Source organism: Lutjanus erythropterus, chromosome 21 (assembly GCF_056507025.1).
Source record: "Lutjanus erythropterus isolate fLutEry1 chromosome 21, fLutEry1.hap2, whole genome shotgun sequence".
In the NCBI taxonomy this organism is placed as follows: Eukaryota; Metazoa; Chordata; class Actinopteri; order Lutjaniformes; family Lutjanidae; genus Lutjanus; species Lutjanus erythropterus.
The window spans coordinates 927,377-944,360 of NC_139337.1; the positions used below are offsets into that span (position 1 = coordinate 927,377).

Genomic DNA, 16,984 nt, shown 5'->3' on the forward strand with positions numbered 1-16,984 from the left:
GTGATACAGAGATCATTTTGCCTTGACTTACTTTCTAAATGTTCCATCTGCTCTCCAAGCTCCTGTATCCGAGTTTTCATATCTCTGGCTGTCTTACTGTATATACTTGGTGTCATCCAGCTCACTAACATGAGTCTCCAGTTGGTCCCCACACTTTGTTTTCTCCATATCCTTATGCAAATCAGCTGTTTGTTCCATAATAGTCTGTATGTCTATATCCTCTTGAAAGCTTTTAAGATAATCTCTGAGTTCTTTGATTTCTTTTGTCAGCGCATCTTTCAAGTATGCAAACAACCGATTAATCTGGCTTTTCTATGCCATAGCAGTCACCACCTTTGACTTCTTTTTGTCTTTTGGCTTTGATTTATTAGACTTTGTTATTGGTCCTGAGCATACATGCATTCTTCTTCAGACTATTCCTTTGCATATTTTGTTTTCGTCCTCATTTCTTCATTTTAACCATGATTTTTAGGGTTTGGCATGGGAGCTTTGTCACGTTGCAGCCGCCATCTCCTCCAGACACCTGCACGATAAGTTCGATACGGATTTCTTTTTATAAATGATATGATAAATGATAATTATTTGCCTCTAATGGTCGATGAATACAGCCTGTAGGTTATATTCAATATAACACCTGAGAGTAAGAAACAAGATGTAGTGAGCAAAGATGATTTAATATTCCACAACTCTGACCAAACTGAATTCAACTGATGTAATTTTTACAACAGAAAACAAAATTGTGACTCTTCAAATGTTAAGTACGTTTTTCAAGTAAATTTCATCAAAAAACAAGTGGTATCTTGAGTGGTCAGGAGCTTTTCTCTTGGAGCTTTTGAGGTGTGGATGCAGAGAATGAAGACAGCCAGGCTTTGGTTTCCAACTTAAAATCAAAGTGTTGAGTCTTCTCATAACAGGACAACTTATTCTCAGAAGAGAAACAAAACCGAAACAGATATTTAAATCAAAACTGATGTTCATTGTCTTCTGTCTAACAAAACCAAAGGACTGCTCCTCTCTGTATGTCTCAGAGCTACCTCCCTTTCACACACACTGCTCAATGCAGTCTCTGCACCCTTACTGGGGCAATCAGCTTATCTGATTCAGCTGGGCAGCAGCGCTTGTCCCAACAGCCCTCCTGACGATGGGTTTTGTAGTTCTTTAATGCCATGATATTTTATAGTCCTTGCTGTAGCCACTAGGAGGGGATGTATCTCCCCCCTATGACACCACATACTTTACAAATATACTTTAGCTTTTCTGCAGCTTTTTTCTGACAATTCTAATTAAATGCTTTGACATAATCTGTCAAATCAGATACAATATCCGTTATTTATCAGCTTATATACATTGATACCAATATACCATTTTATCCCTTGTCTTGGTGGCACTGATCAAAGGTGGATTTGTTTGCTGGTGGTTTACCTTGATTCTCCTCAAATCTGAAGTTCAGTGGTAGAATTCAATTCTAATCAGCCATGGTGGTCTGAGGAGAGAGCACAAGCACAGAAAGGTTCAGTGTGTGAGGAGGAGTACCAACCGTTGTGCCTGACTGAGGAGTGTGCTTCCTGTGTGAGGGAGACTTTGTGGGACTACTGTACTAGATCGCATTAGTGTTAGCTTGGTGGACTGTGATGCCCACAGCCTTACAATGAAAGGTTGAATGGTTCACACAGTTTTCCACATTATTACCACATGCTCAGTTACTTTAACATGCATTCACTTAAATTTCATACAACACATAGTTTGTTTTGTTCAGGCAAATTATATTATTATTAGACAATTCACTGTTCTCTAGATGAAGCACATTTGTCTTGTGGCTACTTGCTTTTGTAAGTTAAATGCATTAATTTCTCTTTAGCCATTTCTCAATATGCATTCTTCTCTGTACTTGTGTTCTTGTGTACTTGAGAAACGTCATCAGTCTCAGTCCAAGTACTGTTCCAATTCAAAAGTCTGCATCTCGCCAAGTACAGTCAAATACCTGGATGTGTTCTTGCCCCGCCAATTTTATTGAGGATGCATCGGGTGGTGACTTGTGTGGACTTGGGGCAGCCATGTATCCCAGAATGCATTTCGTAGCAACAATGGTAGAGGAGAAGACCCACAACTTTAAGTTACAAGTGTTGAAATACTACTGTTTTAGCATCACAGAATGTAATTTTAAGATTATTTTATGTGAGAATGTAGACATTAAAACTTAAAAACTATGGTCGATTCATCACGATAGTGCATAGTTTAAAATTTGCTCCAAAGTTTTCGGAGATGTGTCGTCCTGCTAACGGGACGGCCAGCATACCTCACCAGCTAGCAAGATGACCGGGCTGTTAGCATTCATGTTACCCCGCTAAAAACATTATTCCAGCATGACCTTCTGAAATCTGCCACTGGCTCTGATATCTCTGTAGTAGTAAAACGAGATATAATTCATTTTCTATGCATTTAAACCAAAAGATACAGGGTTGTGTTTTATATCACATTTCGTTTTATTTCAAATATACATTAATGGTGAAAAATAAAGAAGTGGGTAAGCCAAGACAAGCTGAGATGGTGACATCATCAAGTGTGCTACTGTCCCAATATCAGAATGACCGTCCTATGTCCTCCCATCCTGGAGACTGTACTCCCAAATTGAACTTGCTAAGTCCGAACTGCCAAGTCCGTGAGTCCGAACTTGGCATACTTGGTATTGAGAAACGGCTTTTGTCTTTGAGTTACCTGGCTGCTGAGCTCACTTCCTGGTCTGAGTCTGGCAAACAAAATGGCCCTGAGGGCGAAACCTGTTTTATGCAGACAGTCATGCCACGGACCATACCAAGAACTCTGACATCATGGGGGTGGGCAGATCAGGGTTTCTTTGTGTTGAATTTTAGTTGTGGTCTATTATTTCCTCCCCTGTTAATGTTTATTGGTCTTATGAGTCAGTTTGTAAGTTGTTCCATGTCTCATTCTGGCTAGTCAAATAAGGTCGGTGTTGGAGGGACAGTTTTTAATTGGATGAAGGATTTTCTGTTTGGAAGACAACATCAGGTCAGACTTGACAAAATCAATACACAGTGAGAAACGGTTCAACACAAGAAGTGTGAAAGTCCAAGAAGCCTTTGTGTTATTAAATCTTTAGGCCTATATTTTTCATCAGAAGTGCTGAATTAAATATAGACGTTATTGTGCAAAAAATTTACTGTAAAATAATCAAGCTATCTCCAAAAGCCTACATATAAAATATTTTTGCTGACACAAAACATTAAAGGGTTGCTTTCACCCAAAAATTCATAAAACACTGCTGGAGTTTCACAGGAAAACAATGTTACTATATCTGAATCTCAAACCTTATATGTGAATGGTGGCCAGTTTTAAAAAAAAAAAAGCAACAGAAAAAAAAGCATGAAATGCCTCCATACTGCCTGTCTTTTGTAATCCAAATCCTCTAAAGTGCTGACATGCCAATTTGACTTGAAAGACACCATTCACGCCATGTTTTTACCCAAAATCTTTGCTGTAGATCCTGTTCACATGCACACTGTCTGAACAGGGTGTGTGTGGTGTGATGGTGTGCAAACAGCATGTTGAGACTTTAGGAAACTTGGATTACACCAGACGAGCATTATGGATGCAGTAGTAGTAGTTTGCATTTTTTGTTTTTTAGTTGTTGTTTATATTTGAAAACTGGTCACCATTCATTTCTATTGTTTGGGAGATTCTGCAACACTGTTTTCCTGTGAACCTCCAGCAGTGTTTTGTGGACTAAAAACCTAAACTTGACCTTCAATCAGCATGAGGGTGACTAGATATTTTTGTAATTTTTGTGAACTGTCTATTTAATGTACTGTACCTTTTTGGTATAGTTTACTCAGAGTGTGACAGGACAGCCACACTGCAAACATATGATGATCTTGACCATGATGCAACATTATATTCTTAAAATGAGTTCAACCTTCAATATCTACAGCAGTAATATGCAAAAATATCAGTAGTAAAACAATGTAAAACATATTTAGGTAGCCTAAATCAGTGGTTAATGAACTTTTTCTTCAAAAGAGCCTTTTTCTTTCATTGAATAAACTGAAAGCTAACTAACAGCTTAAATAATAAAACTTAAAAAAAATGGAATGCTGATATATAGGCCCCCTGTATTTTAAAAAAAAAAAGTCCTCTTACACCCCTCAAAATTAAGAGGGCGTGAAGCTTTGATGACCCTTAACGGGGGTCTGGACCCCCAGGTTGTATTTTACTTATACTTGATCATTTTCACTGTTTGGTATGAGTTAAGGACTAAAAGCTTAAAATGCTTTTTCCACCACTGGTACATAAACAAAGGGTTAATTCAGTCACATTCAGCCCCATCACCTGCACTTCACTGAAACTGCTGGACTTACTTTAAATTCACGTTGATCATTTCTGAACTCACATATCTTACCTGGGGTAGTCCAATGAGTCACATGTCCAGGTCTGACGTAACCACAATCAGTCCAGGAAACAGAGAAGGACATTAAAGGTTCATAAAAGGGTGAGGCGTTCAGCTTGAGTTGTTCACCCAAAAATGAAAATCCACAAAGCACTTCTTAAGTTTCACAGAAAAAACAGTGTTGCACAATCTCCCAAATAATGGAAGTTAATGGTGACCAGTTTTCAGACATAAAAAAACAACATAATTAAAACATAAAATGCCTCCATACTGCTTGTCTAGCGTAAAACCATACAGTGCTAAACCATGAAGAGTTTTAAAGGTGATCAGTAAAATCTTAGAATCAATTCTAAAACTAACTGGTAACCAGCGAAGAGAGGCTAAAACAGCCTCCGACTCAGACAAAGTAAAAGCATGGACAACCTTCTACACATCATGCTGACAGAGAAATGACCTGATCTTCAAGATGTTCTTTAAATGATGGAAACATGATTGAACAACAGTTGTATGGTTGTGTTTGGCAAATGAGGTTCCTGTTGCAGGTTTGATATTTGAAGACATTTGAAGATGTACATGTCGTATGTTACATGGTTTTAACTGGTTGGGAAGAGTATGAAAAATTGTATGCTAAAAGGGAACTAAAAAAAAAACTAAAGCTGTCAGATAACTGTAGTAGAATACTGTACTGAACAGAACGTGTCTTAAAAACTGAAGCAGCAGAGTTTGAAAGATAAGGGTTTTTGTAAGAAAGAAAGGGTCTGATGAAAGATGGTATCAAGTTGCCTTGATCCAGTTTTGTTGAAATAAGACCCATACCATAAGGTGTTCATCAGGATATCTCAACCTCTGCTGATTTTGACCGTAACACATGAATCTGAAGATAAACATGAGAGCCACTGAGATGATAAACTTCATTCATTCTTTGAATGCATGGACCTTGACGGTCAGGCATGTAACAGTGTAAGACAGGGGTCTGCACCCTGTACGATCAAAACAGACATTTTTGGCCAAAAACAGGAAAAATTCTGTCTGGAGCTGCAACTATCAAATTCACTTTTCCCCCTGGGGACTTTTCTTTTTTTAACTTGGTATCCATAGCAGCTTACGGAAACTCAACACCACTAGCCACTGTCAAAATCTAAAGGAAAAGTTACCAAGCCTTAGATGTAGGCTGATGCACATTCTGGCAGACAAAATATTTTTGGTGTATAGGCTACATAATTTTACAGATACAGAATTTAAGAATCAATTTACACTGCAAAAAATAGTTGAGACAACTCAACATTTCAAGGCAAGGCGCTGTAATAGACTTTTGAGTTTTGAGCCCAACTGGGGTTTCGAAAACTGAAAGATTTAAGTTCATCCAAAGAAGAAAAGTTAATTATCTCAACAAAAGATTTGTAGTTTAGTAAAACTTTCTCGATTCTCAGAACTTGTGAATTTGAGTCAAAAATCTATTGCAATACATTGCCTTGAAATTTGGAGTTTTGTTGTTTTTACTGTTGTTTTTTTTTCACTGTTTTTACAGTGTAGACCTACAACAAATCAAAATGTGAAAAGAAGCTGTTATTCATTTACATATTTTTTTGTTAAATTCACGGGGAGCCACTGGAGAGGGGATAAAGAGCTGCATGTGTCTCTGGAGCCTCAGGTTGCAGACCCCTGGTGTAAGGGGGAGATATACTTGCTGTTTAACCATGCGTTTGCGTTCACGTATGCGTAGCGTTAATTTCTGAGGACGTGCACAACCATCACTCCAAATGGACACAGGATACGCGAGGCAGCCATGAAGCGTAGGGATGCATAAGGGTGCGTATGTTATATGTGTAGTTAAAAGCAAGTATATTTCCGCCTTAAGAGAATATATGGGTGGGGTGGGTGATCAAAAAAAGATCAGCGCAGGTGGCACAGAGCAGCCTTTATTTCATAGAGTGTGTTTATTCCATTTGTCTATTGAGAGGCTGACACCTCACATCTAATGTTGGCATAAGTGAGATATTAAAGGTGTGAAGAGTGAAAATGTTAACTATCATCCTGTTGTCACAGTGAGGATTCAGGTGAGAGCAGAGTGAAAAAGTACTCTGCTGGCCACACCTTCTCACCACGTCATCAACCATCATCAGACACAGCCAGGTACATCACAGATATGGTTTTTAGAAGTTAGTGTTCTCTTTAAATACTACTGTCTGAAGAATAGGCTAGTGTGCTGAAACCACAGGCTGGTAAAAGAAAACACTGTGAACAGTGCACTGGTTTGAATTTTATGAGTGCTCTAATTGTATTTATTTTTAAATGTAGATACAGTTTAACTCAGTGCCAATCCAGTATGAAGATAAACCAGTGTGCTTTGAAAGAGTTCCATTCAGCCATAATCCTTCACTGTGTCTGACATCAAAAAAGAGAAAAGAGAAAAAAAAGGAAATGGTGAAAAAAGGAAAAAACAAGCAGCTGTGGTTTTCAAACTGATTTTGGAGAAAATACAGTGAGAAAGTAAACATTATAGAACAACCCGTAAATTGTACAGTTTTACTGATTCAGCTGGAGCTGCAATGGTTAATCAATTAATTGACAATTAAATTAATTGTCAACTCTTTTGATAATTGATTAATTGTTTTCAGTCATTTAAAAAAGACGACTTCAGCTTTTCAAATGTGAATATTTTCTGGTTTCTTCTTTCTGACAGGAAACTGAATATCTTTGGGTTGTGGACAAAACAAGACATTTTAGAATGTCATCTTGGACATTGGGAAACATTGATTAACATTTTTCACCACCAAAAGAAAAAAGAGCAGCTATGCTATTCAAACTAATTTAGTAAATTGTACAGTTTTAAAAGTTGTTATATACTAGTGGATCATCGCTTTTGGCCCACTAGAAGTGTATGTTGGTGTCTGCAGACAGCCTACAGCCCTCTGCCTGTATTTCTTTATTTTATCTGAATGTTTTTAGGAACAACTCAGACAAATTTCCCCTACGTTTAAGCAAAAACTTTGCATGACCACAGCTGCTTATTAAACTGATTCTTTCATTAGGATTTACATGCAGTTTTTGCTTACACTGCATCCCATTCAAGTTCACTGAAAAATACTGAACAAGCAGCTCTGTTTAAATATATCATGACTGATTTTTCCTGCAGATTTTACTTTTTTCTCTTGAGTTTTACAGTGAAATCAGCATCTAAGTACTGCATTTGAATTTTCTGTTCATTACAATTTAAAGGCATAAAATCCTGTTCAGACTGCTATTTAATAACAATCTCACATATAAACTGTAAAACTATAGAAGTACTTTTCATCACCTGTGTGAAATTATAAAACTGAAAATTAGAAATTGTTTCAGACTGCACACTTAATAGAAATTAGAAAAACAGCAAACCTTAATAATTCGTTTTAATTTGTGTTTTATTTGTTGTGTAAAACAAAGCTGAATGAAGCAGGAGTGCAGAGCAGAGAACAGATCATCCCCCAAAAATCCAGCTGATAACAATCTGCCAATGACAGGCCAAGGTTACAGAAAAACACGCGGACTGTTGCGTTATCATGTCTGTTATGCATTTTCAGATAAAGGCGATACATTCAGTAGAGGAGAGACAGAGAAGCAGCACACTGCGGGCGGAATAGATCCGATGAAATCATGTCACATATTCAGCAGTAGGTGCGTCGGCCGACTGCAGCAAACAACCAAACATGTTGAAACATTCGCTGTGACTGCAGGAAAAATGGCTTATTTTGTTTTATTTAATACTAAAGGTTACTCCCGATCATTTCAAGGCCTGAGTGGAGCGCGACATTATTACAGTAGGTATCTAAACCAGTGTGAGCTTGTGGGAGTATAGATCCATACAGCGCTCATTCGGGAATAATTCCAGCTCTCCCTTATATACAAACATATAATCTGTAGAGTTATTTACATATTCTCAATCAAAGTTTCACTCAGTACTTGACACAAAATCACAAAACCAGACACCGAAAAAGAAAAACAAATACGGATTATTCGTTATATAAATAACGTTAAATGATGATAAATAAATAAACAATAACAATAGTGATAATGATGAGAAATGCATATAGAACGCGTTTCGTGTTTTGATCCTCTTTACATTCAGACATGACTGGTGCGCAGTGTGTTGCATAGATCCCTGCAGGGCTTGTTTGCTCTTACTGCGCTGCGGTCAGTTATAAATACCAATACCAGCGTTCTTCAACTACCGACCACAAACAAACCAAATATTTAATATTACTTACTACGCACCCACGTGTGTGTGTGTGTGTGTGTGTGTGTGTGTGTGTGTGTGTGTGTGTGTGTGTGTGTGCGCGCGCGTGTGTGTGTGTAGCCTACCACACACGTGTTGTCCTTCCAGGGCCACAGCATTCTTCGACAATAGGCGCGTGGTCCCCAGACAATTAACACTGAATGAATAGAAATGCAGCTTGCGCATCAGATGCTCCAACATGTAGCTGTACACTCTAAATATTCTTCACCAACATCTCTACGGTCATTAATTGTGGAAAGGCTTGTTTAATTTCTCCTGCACCTGATAAAACTGGCCCCGCAGGTGGATGTCATATGGGCCCAGTTGTGCGGAGGGCCCCTGGCTGATGGAGCAATAGCGGAGGCCGTAGTGGCAGCTGCGGTACTCCGCCGGCTCCTCGTGTTTAAGGGAGAAAATCCCGTTGAAGTTGATGGGCGGGCTGAGAGGCCCTGCGTCCAGAGGGCTAGAGCAGCCTGGAGACGGGCTGTCGTACAGAGCATCGTAAGGGCCACAAACGGAGCCGAAGGACCGCAAGGGCCTACCGCTGTCGGCCGAGCTGGAGCCCACCACATCAGGCCCGTGGTGGTGCTGGTAGGCCGGGTATAGGGGGAACGAGTCCCCGCCGGGCTCCGACATGAAACTGCGGGCGGTGAGCTGCAGACAGCTGGCCACCAGGTTGGTGGTGGGCTGGGACAGACCCTTACACAGAGTCTGCACGAACGTGAGCAGGTCCGGCCTCTTTCCGGTCCTCAAGATCTCACTGAGGGCCCAAATGTAGTTCTTGGCCAGGCGGAGAGTCTCTATCTTGGACAGCTTCTGGGTCTTGGAGTAGCAGGGAACTACCTTCCTCAGGCTGTCCAGCGCGTTGTTAAGGCCGTGCATCCGGTTCCGCTCGCGCGCGTTGGCCTCGATGCGCCGCAGCCGGACCCGATCCACCCGGGCCTGGCTCAGCTTCTTTTTATGAGAACCCCTTATTCTCAGAGCGGCCGCTGGTCCCTCGTCTTCCTCTTCTTCCTCCTCCTCGCCACCCCTCCCTTCATCCTCTCTGTCGGACTCCAGCCTGTCCTCCAGGGCTCTGCCGGGATCCGGCTTCACCAGCTTCACTGAGTGTTTGGCGGCCCAGCTGGTCCTGAAGGGACAGCTGGTCTGGTTGGAGGACGGCTCATCAAACGGCGAAGCCAGCATGTCGTCCTGCAGCAGGTTGTTGGGGGAAAGATAAATTAATATTAGACAGGCTCTAACAACCACTCATACACACGTACGCATACATACATATTATGTGTGTGTGAGTATCCGGGTTCACACAAAAATGAATTAATGAATATATTATATATTTATATACAACCTATAATACATAACATATTGTGACATAAAAGCACATAGCATTGAGCACCTAAGACAATAAATCAATGATTCTGAGACAATAAATTGGATAGAAATTTCGTAAATCCATAAAATGTAGACAGTTTAGAACAATATAAACTGTACTGAACAGAAGCAGCCCACCTCTTTTTATTATTAGTAGTCTATCACCATTCTTCAGTGAGACGAGTCAACCTCATACAGAAATGAGACAAATCGTGGTCCATTTGAATGTACACGTCCTTCTGTCAGTGGACAGACGAGCTTCTCACCCAGTTCTGCTGTTACATTTCAGAGAGCATCTTCCTGTAGCTTCCAGACAGCATTTAGCTTTCAGCAGCAAATATCAGTCCTCCTCCTCCTCCTTGTCCCTCCTTCCTCTCCTCTCTTCTGTCTCTCTTCTTCTTCCAGCAGTAAAGACACTGATGCCATCTGCTGCTGTCGTCACTGGGTGGGTTAACTCTCCAGGGATGCTCTCTTTCTCTCCCTGTGGCTCTCTCTCTCTCTCTCCCTCTTTCTCTGTCTCCCCCATGCCTGTCTCCCAGTCCTCCCAGTCTGGCTTCTGTGAAGGGATCCAATGCCAGTGTATTCCCAGGAGACAGATTTGAGTTGGATCAAAGTGTGGATGATGCAGCTCATGCAGGCACACAGTCCTGTGCAGTGATGATACTGGTGGATTGGTTCATCAGCTCACTGTGCTGTCAGTGTGCATAGAACATATAACACTATCCAGGAAAACACTAAAGGAGTCTTCTGAACCAGTGAGCAGTCCACACGTAGCCATGAAATCCTCTCACCATAAAGGGTGGACAAAATAAAAACACCTGTACAACACATTTCACTCAAAAAACTGAGAATCATGACAGGTAAACTTTATGGTGTCAGTCTCCATAAGTGTAGCAGAATTAGTGACAAAAAGGAACTATTCTTTTGTGTTATGATACTGAATTATGTTTCATTTCAGACTGCTGTTTGGAAGGGGTGAGAGTCACTAATTACAAATACTCAAATTACTGTAATTTAGTACTTTTTAGGTACTTTTCCTTTTTTGAGTGGTATACTTTTACCTAAGTGTGTGTTAGACAATGTAATTTAATCATCTTCATTCATCTGCATTTTTGTAGCCAATTGGGTAATCTGATTACAAACAGACCAGTAAGAACCAGGACATATGGACAAAAAACCCTCACAAAACTGCAACAGTGGTAGATGCCTGATCTCCTGGTGAAAATCCTGTGTTTGTTCATCATCCATGGGGTGTAATGCATTGGTTAAAAAATAACTAATATTCTAAGTCAGGGGTGTCAAACTCATTTTGGTTCAGAGGCCACATACAGCTCAATTTGATTTCACGTGGGTCGGGCCAGTAAAATTAAAGCATAATCTATCGATTATTCTGCCGATTAATTGAGTAATCAGATAAGAAATATTGCGTGTTCTGCATTTTTTTCTATTACATTACGTTTGCTTTATTTAAGAACAATGGTAATATACAAAAGAGAAGATAAGACAGGTCTATTAAATGAACAACTATAAATTACTAAAGTAAAAATACTCAGTAAAGTAATCTTACTTTTACTGTTTTTACTTTACTTTTTACTTTTTTTTCCAAGGTAATGTCTGCCAAAACCACAAAGAGAAGATGGAACTAACTCTTTTAACTAAAACAGTCACCAGAATGTTTTGTTAACATTTTAAAATCACAACATTTTTCTTCTGGAGCAGGACGCTCCCAGACCCCCAGAGGACAGGGGACTGGTTTACCAACATGTCACCTTTTTCTCCTCTTATGAGTTTGCAGGTCTATATTTAGTCATCAAAAAATACCAATAAGAATACCATTAAAGTACAACAACAGCAATAAAAATGTTGATTTTTCAAAAATGGAAACAAGAACATGCAAGATTTTTAAACTGTAATTAGGTATTTTTACATTGTGGTAGTGTTTTTACCTAAGTAAAGAGTGTGAGTATTTTTTCCATCACAGCAGGTCAGTGTTTCAGTGACTCTCTGTGGATCAGTGAATAGTGTTTTATTTATGGCAGCCACCACATTAAAAACACCGCACCTTTTTCGGTCGTGTCTAGAAGATAACTCTTTATTTGCACAACTCTCGCAAGATTTGTGTCCGTTATTTCTACTAAAATAATCATCAAACTCGCGCGATCTTTCACGGGTCTAGGGTTCCCTTCTAGACACGACCCTCTCTGTCTCTCTGTCAAACTAATGACAGCTGACTGTCTGTAAACAGCACGATGTTACACTCTGTAGTGTTTCACACAAAGACTTTATTTGTGTGGACACCCAGGTTTGGTTTGTCACCAATTTTGGCATTTTTATTTTTTTAATCAGTTCGAGAGGTGATTGATTGATTAGTGATCAGTCTGCCCTCCTCTCCTCCCTCATCTGTTCACTCTGCTGTGAGAAGGTCTGTTTTACGTATAGGCCTCCTTATACAGTTGTTTAATTTTATAAGTGTATCAGGTTGGTGTCGATGTCATTAACCATCACGTTAGTTTCTGTTGTAATAAACTCTGTCATTAACAACAGTCTCCTCCACACGCAGTTTCTCTGCTGCTGTGAAAACTGAATCGAGGATGGATTAATATGTAGGGAAAAACCCAGAATGTGAGTTAGGTTTTGTCTTTTTGTCTTTATAAAACATCCTGCTGATGAAGAAAGTCAACAGATCAGATACAGACAGAGTCAGAGAATCACACTGACCTCCTCTGTGTGTGTCTGTACTGTACGTGTGTGTATGGAGGAGCCGCATTGACGCAGATAGGAGAGATGCTGCAGCCGTGTGATAATAAATTACATCAAAATTTAAATGTCGGTGCTCATCAATACTCTGGTCTTTGATAACCCCCACATCTGAAACAGTGTGTGCTGTACAGTTGTTCGGATTTAAACTGATTTTAGTAATCAAATTGCTCGAATTACTCCAGGAATGGTTTCAAACCTAAAATTAATGTCTTCTCTGTAATTTTTACACTTTGCAAAGTCATCCCGCGAGCTGGACTGGACCCTCTGGCGGGCCAGTTTTGGCCTGTGGGTGGTACGTTTGACACCCCTGCTCTAAGTAGTTTCTGAAAAGAATACTTTGTAATTTTACTTAAGTATTTTTCTAACAAACAGCAACTTCAAACTGCACTCAGCCCCAGGTTAAGAGAACAGTTAGCCCCAAGTTAAAGGTCTCATATTATGCCCCTTTCTGATAAGTTTTTATAGGTCTCAGAGGTCCTCAAAACATGCTTTCGAAGTTTGTTTCATAAAACACCCCTTGGATCATGCAGATCAGCGTGTCTTTATACCTCTCTATTTCAGCCTCTCTCAAAACGAGCTGTTTCTGTGCCTGTAGCTTTAAATGCAAATGAGCTGCGACTTGTCGCGCCCCTCTCTGGAGGTGGGCGTGGCTTGAATCAGCCGGTCCTGGCTGCTATGTTTACGCTGAACACCATGACGGACATGGCTGTTGTCAGACGCGGTAGATTTTAAACATCTAATTTTGATCCAGAGGAGGCTCCTGCAGAAATTCAAACACTGCGGATGTTGCCGGACGTGTCTGAATGGTAAGTCTACAACTTTGTGTGTCTTGATACTTTACAGTTAGTCGATGTGTGTATTGGTACAACGTTAAAATGTAACTAGCTCGGTAGCTAATGCTAACTGTAACTCACTCCGCTTGTTCATTATTGAGGGAAATTTTGGCGAATAAGCGACATTATAATTTGTGAATATAGTTTACCGTCATGTCTCCGGTGAGACACGTTAATACTCTGTGGACAAAGGACCTCTACAAGTGTTACAGGTGTCCCAATTACTACCATATTTTGACGATTGCTGACAATAATTATCTTTGTTTTCCAATATTCTCTGCAGAGATGACTATCAAAATAGTCCTTTATGTAGCCACATTTTTTTTTATCATAATACTGAACTTGTTTTAGTATATATAAAAAATTTCAGTCTGTCTGTATAATTTATTATCATTTTATCATCAGTTTTCAGACGTCAAGGCTGTGTGCAGTGGTTTGTAAACTACACTGTGCTCCGTCTCCACATAATGTGCAACAATTTACCCGTTCCTATATTATGTATTTGAAATTTGCCAAAGCTTCCTGCTCATCCATCACAGCTTGTCTAATGTCTTTCAGGTTTGAATTTCATAGGCCTAATATTTTGTTGAAATATTTACATTTTTCTAAATTTTGTGGATATGCTCACAACAAATCTTAGAATAGACTCTGGATGAATTTATTTATATGAGCATTTAAATCAACCAATGCTCTTATTATAATACATGTATCCTATAACACTTGTCCCTATCTTCAGCATACTGTTTTACACTAGTATGTGTACCACTGCTGTATATATTGTTGTACATCACTTACATACAAATGCATGTTTACATATTCTTACACGTCTTAGTTTTTTTTCTACTGTTGTATATAGTTTAATTCACAATGCACATGTTAACTAATATTTTATTTTTATTTCTTAAAAGCTTTATCTCTACAGAATATTTTTATCTTAATTTCTATATTCTATATGCTTATATTTGTAGAAATATATGTATATACTTATATTCCAGTCTTCCTTGAATGAGTTCAACTGTAACACTACCAATTTCCCTCCTGGGATCAATAAAGTATATCTGATTGTGATAAGTCATTGTATATTGAGCAGGATAATGTACAGTGAGCAGGTCAGTATTGTAAAATAAACCTCTTCAGGATGAAGTAAGACCCTCTGTTTTGTGTCAGGGTCCTGCATCATCCTGTCAGGGTTTATTTCACGACACTGACAGAAAAGATGTTCACAATATTGTTAGTTGTATTTATGAAGATAAATATGTCAGATTTTTTACAGTTTGCTTTACATTACTTAAGTTGGCATAACATTACAATGTTCACTAAACACCATGAATGGAGATGCACACCCCAAAATAAACAGATACTGTTCATATTAAACATGACTTCACAAGAGACAAGTTTTACACATACTGTGAGGCATTTATTGAATCGCATATATCACATCGTATAACATGTCAAATGATGTACCTATCATCCATGACAGTAAACTGAAAGATTCACTGAATCCATTTGAAAAAAAAAAAACAACTTTGACACATCAAAGATTGATGTTTAAGGCTAAACTGTTAACTGGACATCTTTTCCATATGTTTCATTCGTTACAGGTATCAGCCTATAGGTTTCCTCGTCACTCCTTGTCAAAGCCTGTCTGGTTCTTAGGATTGGCACCACGTTTCCTGACGCCCAGGGCCTCTATGTTGGATTCAGACCTCCTCTTAGTTGAACCAGGACACACAGCTGGCGATGACCTTCTCCTTGTCTGGCTCCTCATACTGTGGACTCATGTCCTCTGGATCTTCATCCCTGTCTGGCACCGGGTCCGGAAACACTTTCTCAAAGATGGGGTCCATTAAGTCGGCCACATATCCTGTGCAATATTGCAGAAAGATTTTGTTTTAACTTCAAAAAAGTCAGTGCATTATGTTTATGTGTGTATTTATATAAGTTATTAATTTTCTATTTTATTTCTTTTTTTTTGTTGAAACCTTTACAACAACTGTTACAGTGATACAGTAAATACAACATGTACATGACTTAATTTTAGTTACAAATAAAAGAATGTAACACTTACAAAACATGGGGTCAGTCTTCTCTGGTTTTGTTCTACAGGCTCCTCTCATGGTCTTTGGGAAGTGCACTTTGAAGAGTTGGTCTCCACCAGATGTGATGTGTGGTTTGTCAGCAGGTTCACTGTAATACATGACAGCCAGGCAGAGTCTGAAAGTACAGCAGTACAGAGAAAATCAAAGATGTAAATAATGAACAGTAAATATTTTTTACAAATTAAATGTAACCACACTTTCATTTACCTGCACAGCATTCCAAGAAATGGAAACACCAAGAGTCTTTCAAATGCCACTGAGACAATATATGCAATCATACACTGCTATTGCCTAATATATTTATAATAACAGCTGATGAGTGTGACTTGGTCATTGTTACTATGCCGTTTTTGTGAGTAAAAAGTAAGTAGTCACATGATTTTATGAATTGTATTGATATCAAAGCAAAACAGTCGTCATTATGGACGTGTCCCTCTCCCCCTCCTGCATGTCCTGCACCCCATCTGTTGTTTGTAATGTAATGTAATGCAGGACTACTGTTACCGTACTGTCGTCCTTTAGCGCATCAGTGTTGAAGCACCGTAAACACTGAATAGAGGAGGGGGTGATGTTGGTGAGGAAGCTGTTGAACTGGAGAAATTAAACTTATTTTCTGATTATTTTGGTTCTTACATTCTAAGCACAGATAAACACAACTGCATACCTGCGCTAATCACAACGCCTGATTTAGTCTGAATTCAAGTTTCTCGGCTTGATTTTGCAGCAGGTCGCTACACATTTCAGGTATGAGACAGTTAGCAGCTTGATGCTAATCTAAGTTACACAGCAGGCAGAGGAGAGAGGAAGCGTCCATAACAACAGAGCCGATAACACAAACCCAGCAGCATGAAGTCACACAAAAACTGACATGAAAAACAGTCACCAGCATCCAACTTACTATTCTATTTAGTTAACTGGCTTCATATGAGGCTTAACGTTCACACAGATTATCTTGACTCTCCCTCAAAATTATACTCCAGCACACAGTAGATGCTACACATATTAGCCGCGATGCTAACGGCAGGATGAGCGGCTAAATACACGGTAAAGCAGCATAAAGATGATAAAACTTACCGCTGCCATGTCTGCAGTTATGCCACAGTCGGTACTGATCCATCCTTGAGCTTCAGTTTTGAAGTAAATCCTGCTTTGTACCGACCGTCGATGAAGAAGCAGTCCGAAGTAAAATGGTTAGCACCAGCACACACACGCAACACTTTACCGGTGTTGTGAGGACATTTTACTTAAAAATAAAATTAATAAATTAATC

At 39.3% G+C, this 16,984-nt stretch overlaps 1 protein-coding gene and 1 long non-coding RNA gene across 3 annotated transcripts; one reads left to right on the forward strand and one right to left on the reverse strand.

Moving 5' to 3' along the window:
- Nucleotides 1-6,416: 6,416 nt before the first annotated feature.
- On the reverse strand, nt 6,417-10,385 carry neurod6a (neuronal differentiation 6a). Of its 2 annotated transcripts, XR_014772762.1 has the most exons (3): nt 10,161-10,385; nt 8,741-9,845; nt 6,417-6,787 (listed from the first exon to the last, which is right to left on the reverse strand). XR_014772762.1 is itself a non-coding variant. In XM_084747724.1 (2 exons), exon 2 carries the CDS (start codon nt 9,837-9,839, stop codon nt 8,901-8,903), a length of 939 nt encoding a protein of 312 aa, XP_084603850.1. In that variant the 5' UTR covers nt 9,840-9,845; nt 10,161-10,385; the 3' UTR covers nt 8,650-8,900. The 2 variants fall into 2 exon arrangements, 1 of the variants encoding a protein (XP_084603850.1); XM_084747724.1 differs by lacking the exon at nt 6,417-6,787 and having other exon boundaries at nt 8,650-9,845.
- A 2,929-nt stretch (nt 10,386-13,314) lies between these two features.
- LOC146307163 (uncharacterized) lies at nt 13,315-15,687 on the forward strand. Its single transcript, XR_014772763.1, has 2 exons — nt 13,315-13,588; nt 15,217-15,687. It is a non-coding gene; the product is annotated as an uncharacterized LOC146307163 (long non-coding RNA).
- Nucleotides 15,688-16,984: the final 1,297 nt, after the last annotated feature.

Bases quoted from the DNA above. Each gene is read 5' to 3' on its own strand.
- neurod6a (XM_084747724.1), bottom strand. From the start codon at position 9,839: ATGCTGGCTTCGCCGTTTGATGAGCCGTCCTCCAACCAGACCAGCTGT.